Source organism: Oncorhynchus mykiss, chromosome 11 (assembly GCF_057628025.1).
Source record: "Oncorhynchus mykiss isolate SJ-2025 chromosome 11, ASM5762802v1, whole genome shotgun sequence".
NCBI classification, from domain to species: Eukaryota; Metazoa; Chordata; class Actinopteri; order Salmoniformes; family Salmonidae; genus Oncorhynchus; species Oncorhynchus mykiss.
The window spans coordinates 61,719,174-61,727,888 of record NC_143032.1 but is presented as its reverse complement, the minus strand read 5'-3'; the positions used below and the strand labels follow the sequence as shown (position 1 = coordinate 61,727,888).

At 43.7% G+C, this 8,715-nt stretch overlaps 1 protein-coding gene across 7 annotated transcripts in view; it reads left to right on the top strand.

Moving 5' to 3' along the window:
- The first annotated feature begins 250 nt into the window (after window positions 1-250).
- The window catches only part of LOC110535075 (EMI domain-containing protein 1), a 107,314-nt gene continuing 98,849 nt past the window's right edge, over window positions 251-8,715 (top strand). For 3 of the 7 annotated variants that reach the window (XM_090190795.1, XM_090190792.1, XM_090190793.1), the window contains exons 1-2: window positions 1,904-2,289; window positions 2,461-2,657. In XM_090190795.1, coding sequence (XP_090046921.1) covers window positions 2,470-2,657 — 188 coding nt within the window. In that variant the 5' untranslated portion in view covers window positions 1,904-2,289; window positions 2,461-2,469. Of the gene's footprint in view, window positions 2,658-8,715 lie in introns of all 7 variants that reach the window. The other 4 variants (XM_090190794.1, XM_036935959.2, XM_036935960.2 and 1 more) reach the window with 2 other exon arrangements.

Genomic DNA, 8,715 nt, shown 5'->3' with positions numbered 1-8,715 from the left:
GTCTGGAATGAATTGGCTAATTCACCCTGCTCAAGCTCTGTACTGTATAATCCCACAGCAGTGATCAGTGAGCAATGTGACTTTAGTCCTCCTGACAGTGTGGGGCAATGGTAAGAGAGTGGGAGCCAGGCCAGAGAGCACTCACTGGTTTCACTGGTACGCTGTCATAAAGCAGACAGCACTGTGGACAGGAGCAGAGCAAGAAACACTTTTATTAGCCTACTCAGGAAGGGAGGGGGGGGGGCAGTAAAAAGTCTGTGTTGCCACTCCATAGAATAGGGAGTGGGAAAGGTCTACCTTTTAGTATATGTGCACAGCAAATTAGTCAAAGGAACTTCAGTAATTCAACCTTAGGGAGACAATAGGTAAAGGAACTCTTTATGTTTGATTGCACAGTGGAGAGAAGAAAAAAGGGTAGGAAAAAAAACTCAATGAAAACGACTCCCACCTCCCCCTTCAGAGGCCAAGATTATTTTCAGCTGTGAGGGACTGGAGGGATTTACATTAACCCTAAACTCTTCCAGTTCCTTCTTGGCACCGCTCTGCACCGGCCTGCTGCCTTATAATATGCCACCAGTGCCCTGAATCTAAAAATACAGACACATCACTAGCCCCCCCGCTCCCCGGTGTGATCGGGAGCAGGTGAGCCTAGGAGAGAGTAGACCAGAGCTCCCACTGCGCTGCGAGGAGAGCCCTGCGCCAGTCCTAAACCATGCACATCTGTGCCAGGGTGTCTCTGAGTCTGCACCCACCCTGTTACAGCCACAACTACAGACACTACATTAGGGAAGCTTGGCCAGTGGCCACCTAATGTGTGTAAGTGCTACCTAATCACATCATCACCAATGCAGGAGTGAACCACCACACAACATTATGTGTGCCCTCAGGAGGACAGGATGCCAAGATGTCTGTCCTGTGTTGTGGTGTAACTGTGTGCTGGTATGAATCATGCTCTTAGATGGCCTCTCTTCCTACTTGGCGTCATGCCTGCCTGCAGTGGTGAACGCTACTGTGCTGCCCATTGGGAGACCTGAGAAGTGTAGTCACTCTGACCACAGATATAGATTACTGGTTTCCAGGCTGCCAGGTGTTTAGCTTGGAGCCGTCCCACAGCCCTGTGGTTAGTGGCTGTTTGGACAGAAACCCTCCAAGTTCCACCTCCACTGGGTACGGGAAAGAGGTTACAGAGAGCTAACCTCCCCTGCTGTCTGGCTCTGTCTGCCTGGACCATGCCCAAACATTGGTGTTTGCCCGCACGGGCTGCTGAGTTATGATGCCAATGGCAACCACATAGCTCAAGGCTGGACAAAGGCCAAGATTGGGAGGAAGTGGGAGGAAGAAGGATACAGAGAAAAGTGAGAACAAATAGCATGTCTCTAAAAGGGTTGGGGTCAATTTAATTTCAATTCCAGTCAATTCAGGAAGTACGCTGACATTCCAATTCCAATTAAAGTCAATGCTTTTCAATTAGGAAAATGTGTAATTGGAATTTGGTTTACTTTCTGAATTGCCTGGAATTGAAATGGAATTGACCCCAACCCCGGTCAATATAAACCAGATGACACAATGCAAAAGTGTGTCTGGCATATGGGTCTTTTGTCCTACAGTAAAGCATGCTAATTTATATGACACTCAATGACAATCAATAACAAAGACTTTAATTTAAGGTCATCAACACCACCATAATATTAAACTACAGTATGTGTATGTATTCTTGTTTATTATCATCACTTTATTATCATCCTATTCACTTCTTTATTTCACAATCATGTGCACATGATTCCCACTTGTACCATAGTAGACTTTCTAAACTAAATGATTACTGAGGAATATCAGTCACTCTGGGGTAGTTCAGTGTTTAGTGTAATGACGTGATGACAGATGCGTAAAGCGAATCCGTGTTGTTGTAGGCATGCCTTGTCCGCGGTGAAAGGTTGAAACGGGGAATGGGCAGGGTAAAAGACTGCAGGCTCTGCTTTTAAAAGACTCACGTAGAGTATAAAACTATAGTTTCTTGCCCATTGTGAGACGCTCGACACGAGACAGGCTACATTACGCACAGACGGGGGGAGGGAGAGTTGATATTGAAAAGAAAAGAGACTGACCAGTCACAATTCCAAGTTCACTTCGTCTGGTTGCTTCGGAACACTGCTGATAGATTTGGGCATGTGGGGAACTTTCGGCTAAGTCCGTGATTTTGGTTTTTGTGCGACATCACGGGGTGTCATTGTCACCTTTCTTTTCGTGGCATTTACAAGGCATCCACTTAATTTTTTTGCTATTATAACGGTACGTGTAAATTATATATTTACATTTTATGTATTTGGTTGATGATGGGATGCGCTCCCTCTCGGTGACGCAAAAACCTGGACTTTAAGGCATATAAATATTTCACTCACTAGCTCTGCTTTCCAGTCAGCCTGAGTTTTTTAGGAACTTTTCTGCCTGTGCTTTTTTGAGGCCGCGGAAATGGGAGCGTGTCAACGGGACGTTGTGTCCGCGCTTTGCCGAAAAAGTTTCCGTTGGATTGTGCTGCTGCTGTGGCTGACCTCTGCAGCTCATGCCACCTGGAGGACGGGGCTTTACAAATATTCAGCTGGGACCCAACTCAACAGAGAGTCGTCCGCAGCGTCTCAAACCTCTATTTATCAAAAAAGGTATGGATACATGCATGATCATTTATTGTTGTTTATCTTCTAATTTCGTGTATTAGAGGCTAATTATAACATTTCATGGAAATGTTGATGATACTGTAAGTAGGCTAGATCATCATAAGGCATAATAAAACAAACGTGTCAAAGTCTCACTCAAAGGTTCTGTGTCCTTCAAGCATCCGTTCAGATGAACTACCTGCTTTAGTGTGCGTACCATTCTTAATGCATTTTCACAATGTGACACATTCATAGACTGTGCTACATTTAATGTCCCTCAATAAATACTCTATCCACAACTCGTTTTAGTTGACTAAAATGCTATTATTTATTTTCCAATATACTTATAATTAACCTTCTATTGTTATCAATTCCATCCATCTCCTCAAAGTCCCCTTTTCTGCCTGTTTATACAACCAACAATGACAGAGCTTCCCCATCCCTATCCTATCCATCTAGCAGGTCTCATTGTCTTCTTCACACTGGGCTTTCCTTTTTCCTGTCCAAGCAGCACACTGTCCCATCCTCATTGTCTCTGCGTTCCTGCCTGGCCTGCCCACTGTCGCTCTGGGTGGCCTATTGGCTCCTGTCCTGTGAGAGAAGCGCTGTCTCTAAACTGTGCTCTAGTCTGTCCAGCAGCACCTCTCTCTTCTCTCCAACATCTGCTGCCGCTCAGCTGTCATGAACCTCCTCACATCTGACCAGGCTCAGTCCTCAGTCCTTTGAGGCTCTTCCACTAAGCCCCATACACATCCTTAACGACAGGCACAAACCACAAACTCAACACTCTCATCTGGGGAGTTCTACAATGGGAATGGGTAGTGAATGGACAACCCTGGTCTGTTTTATGTTATAATAAAGTGGATCTGCTGAATAAAGGTACTATTTATCATTCTTTGCACAAATATACAAATATTTTGTGTGAACTGATAAGATCTCTGTTTAGTACTCTCTCTGTCAGTGTTTTGTATTTCACCCTTTGTGTGTTCCTCCCCTGTGATCCTCAGAGGTGAGTGTTCCACATGACAGCAGGGTTGTTGATGAGGGTGGTTCTGTGAGCAAAGCCCTCAGACTAAACACAGAGGGGGAAAACACCAGCTTCCCTTTAGAACACGTTTTTCACAGAGCCCAGACAGCCAATGTGGATGTGATTAAGTTCCCCATCACACTAATATTTACGCTCTCAGGTTCTGAGTGGTGGGGGGCAGTGGGTGGAGGATCCTCCTGATGGGTGAAGTGTCCCTGGGAAGTGTCCAGATGGTGCAGAGAGATCCTGGTTTTGGTCCGCTAGTGCTGTGTTCACTACCCCACCCTGAGCCTCTCTCTGTCATTCATGTGCCGTGGTTGGTGGACATGTTTGCTAAATACATTCAGCTGCAGGCCTAATGCATCTGGACTTGGAAGAGGTGAAGTGTACAGTTTACTCTGCTGCTTTTTGAAGGTTACTTGGGCTAGTGGGGAAGGGAGGGAGGGCGCATGGAGGGTGGAGAGGGGGGTATTCTAGTGAGTCAGCCCTGGTCTGAGGATGGGATCAGTGGGTTTGACATGACATTAGAGGAGCTGCATAACTAATCTCCCTCCACCTGCTGTCTGTCTAGGCTGCTTTATGTAGACAGGCATGTTTATGGTGTGTGTCAACAAGACCAGTTGGGGGCATTACCATTAGCTCTGTGTAGGACAGAGGGCTGTCCTCTCCGCTCACATGGCCATAGTAGGAGCACTGTAACATTCCTAAAGGCCCAAGTCCTTTGTCCACATACAAGGCATTGAACAATGTATTGACAACAGAGGTACTGAGAGAGATAAAAGTTGATTTCAACAAGGGAAGGGTGGTCAAGAGATAATGAGTATTGGTCAAGAGATAACAATGACTGAAAGAAGTCTCCAGTCATACCTACCTAGTGCTAGATTCAGACCAGCAACCAGAACGGCATAAAAAGGAATCAAAATAAAGAGAGACCTGGACCAAGACCGCATCATGAACGCGTCATACTTTAAAGTACTGCTTAAGTAGTTTTTTTGGGAGCAGTACTTTATTTTACTATTTATATTTTTTACAACTTTTACTTCACTACATTCCTAAAGAAAATTATGTACTTTTTACTCCATACATTTTCCCTAACAGCCAAAAGTACTTGTTACATTTTGAATGCTTAACAGGACAGTAAAATGGTCGATTTCACGCACTTATCAAGAGAACATCCCATGTCATCCAAACTGCCTCTGATCTGGCAGACTCACTAAACACAAATGCTTTGTTTATAAATTATGTCTGAGTGTTGGAGTGTGCCCCTGGCTATCCATAAATTAAAAAAATTCTCAATATAAGGATTTTTAAATGATTCGTACTGTTTCTTTTACTTTTGATACATAAGTATATTTAAAACAAAATACTTTTTGACCTTTACTCAAGTAGTATTTTACTAGGTGACTTTCACATTTACATGAATCATTTTCTATTAAGGTATCTTTACTTGTACTCAAGTAGGACTATTGGGTACTTTTTCCACCACTGCACATCAGTATCACACAAACAGGACATACATGACATACAATCAGGCAAAAATTACATCAATGCAATAAGCAGCACGTCAGTAAATAACATGTACACGACACAAGCCAGAAAAATATCAGAGTGCAATACGTCAAGCATCAGAGCTTGCAAAAAATCACATGGCTATTACATTTTTCCAAAATATTTTTAAGTAAACCACTATGCATTCTTACAATAGAGGCATGCTGACTAGTGACAGCCAGTGGCAAATAGAAACACTAAAGTATTAAAGCCAATACAGTATCAAAAATAATCGTACTAAACAACTATGCTTTCTTACAATAAGGCAATGCAACTTTTGACATTGGATAATAACTAGAAACAACTGCATGCCCCAACAACCTGTTCAATAGAAATAGTACCACCTATGCAAATGGAAGGGGTTAACTGTACTTGAGTGAGCTCTTGACTTGTACCGTCCCTCTGTTGAGTAGCCAGCCCAATGCAGCAGTTTTTCAACCGTGGCCTTAATGAGGGCTATTGGAGCCAAGCAGAGGGAAGGGTTAAGACAGCAGCTATTTCCTGTGCTGCCTGAGGAGGGGAAGTCATGGTCTGACTGCCAGACAGCCTACTCCCTGTGGGACCTTTAGAACCTGACCCATCACCACCTCCACTCAACCTCACCACGCATTCTCCTGAACTACCCCCAACAGAGGAGCTGACAGTCACACACACACACACACACACACACACACACACACACACACACACACACACACACACACACACACACACACACACACACACACACACACACACACACATCACAGGTGAACTCCAACCTGTTGTCTTGGCCACAGCTGGGCTGGATGAGGATGGGTCCATTCAGGCTCACTGTGTCAGACTGCTGTGTGATACCCACTTGTCTTCCAAAACCCCTTCAAGGCCTCGCTCTGGTACTTTGATGGTGTCTAGGTGTTTTCATTGGCCGTTCACTGACCCAGGGCAGGGACGTTTATCCAGTATGGAAAGCCCTTTTGCCAGCTCTGCTTGGCCCCCTCCTCTCATTCACCTGGCCCCTGACATGTCCTTTGAACCTGATTGAACCAGCAGCACAATAGGCCACCCCTAATGTCCCCAATTAAACTCTCTCATTCAACACCTCCTCTACACCTCTGCAGTATTTCAATCCACAGAGCAGTGCCGTGAAGACCATGAAACTCTCTATGTTAGTATTACTTATATCATCTTTACTTTTCTTTGGCGTTATCTTTTTTCTGTTGATCTCTTTTGCGTTTCTCTATCTCTATTAGTGTGGTTTTCTAAAAGAAAATACCCTTCTTATCTAACTCTGTGTTGTATTCTCTGATATCCTTGATAAAAAATCAGTCCTTCTAACTTTCCCTCTAGCTTTGTGCAGAATAATGTATTTCATTTGTCGACTAGATAGTCTAGAAGCTCGCTCTCATTCTTTCTAGCTCGTTCTCTCCAGTATCAAAAGTATCAAAAGTAAAAGTGAAAATAATTTAAAATTCCTTATATTAAGCAAACCAGACAGCATATTTTTCTTGTTTTTTATTTATTTACGGATAGCCAGGTGCACGCTCCAGCACTCAGATATAATTTACAAATGTGTTTAGTGAGTCCATCAGATAAGAGGCTGCAGGGATGACCAGGTATGTTCTTTTGATAAGTGTGTGAATTAGACCATTATCAATGTCCTGCTAAGTATTTGTGCGTACCTTTGGGTGTAAGGGAAAATGTATGGAATAAATATACATTAATTTCTTTAGGAATGTAGTGAAGTAAAAGTAAAAGTTGTCCGAAATATAAATAGAAAGTACAGATACCCCCAAAATCAACTTAAGTAGTACTTTCAAGTATTTTTACTTAAGTATTTTACACCACTGTTAATAAGGCTAGGGGTTCCTCGACAACATCCGCTGAAAAGGCAGAGCGCGAAATTCAAAAGCTTTACGAAAAAAGCACTCCATGCAATAATCTGAGTACGGTGCTCAGACACAAAAACAAGCCATACAGATACCCGCCATGTTGTGGAGTCAACAGAAGTCAGAAATAGCATTATAAATATTAACTTACCTTTGATGATCTTCATCAGAATGCACTCATAGGAATCCCAGTTCCACAATCAATGTTTGTTTTGTTCGATAAAGTCCATCATTTATGTCCAAATACCTCATTTATGTTAGCGCGTTTAGTTCACAAACTCACAAGGCGCGGGCAAGTCCAGGCGAAAGTTCAGACGAAAAGTCCAAAAAGTTACATTACACGTCGTAGAAACATGTCAAACAATGTATAGAATCAATCTTTAGGATGTTTTTAACATAAATCTTCAATAATGTTTCAACCGGAGAATTCCTTTGTCTTTAGAAAGGAAAAGGAACGCACCTACCTCTCACTGGCGCACGCGAGACTGAGCTCAGGGCACTCTGCCAGACCTCTTACTCAATCAGCTCTTATTCTCTCCTCCTTCACACTAGAAGCCTGAAACAAGGTTCTAAAGACTGTTGATATCTGTTGACCCCATTTACACTGTATATTTGATAGGCAATGAGTTGAAAACCTACAAACCTCAGATTTCCCACTTACCTGTGCCTTTGGACCCACAGTGCATCCTAATTGGTCCATCCTCTAACCCCTTGTCTCTCCTACTGGGGGCTTCCTTTGTGAACTCTATGGTAAAATGACCTCTGCCTCCTCCTCTCCTCCTCCTCTCCTCTCCTCTCCTCTCGTCTGGCTGTCTGCCAAATCTGTCTATTGTCATTTGTTCTCCACAAGCGCTTTTCCCACAGCCAGAAATCTAGAGAAAATCTGTGAGATTTTTTATCATACTAAATTTCATATTGTTTTGCATTCTACCCTCCTCACACAGCATAGGGGTAGAGAAAGAGGGGAATAAGGGGGGCTGGGAGTCTTAAACTCTGTCCTAAAGACAGAGCGTTATTGAGAGGGAGAGGGACTGAAACAGGAAGCTCAGTGGGGAACGCACCTGGACGTTATTCACCCTAACCTGGCCTTCTTCTGTACTCTGTGAGCCTGCCTGCCTCAACTACTTTTTCTTTCTCTTTGCATCTGAGGGCTTGGCTCTGGGGTTGTTCCTCTCTTTATCTCTCTCACTCTCTCTGTTGTTGTTCATCTCTTTCCAATGTCTCTCTTAAAGCTTAAAGTGTTATTAGCTAACTATATATGGTCTTGAAGGAGCCTTCTTGTGTTAACAGTCCCCAGCCACACTGCAGTGAGGGGACAACAGCAGCACATCTCTTTTTGAAGAGTAGAATCTTGTCATCAGCATCACGCTCCCCCCTCTATTTTACTGTCTTGGCGAGATCTTTCTCCCTTATGGATTTCTATTTTCTTTCTCCTTCTAAACATTGGCTGTGATCTGTTTGAGTGCTCATGGTGCTTTGTGATTTACATGGTTTTGGCCCAGCATCAGGAGTAAAGGAGGGAGGCAGGGAGGGAAGCTGGCAGGAAGGGAGGGAGTGTGGGGTGTTTGCAGAGAGACCTGATACCCACTGTGGGCCTGCCTGCCTGCCTAGTGCCAGTGCC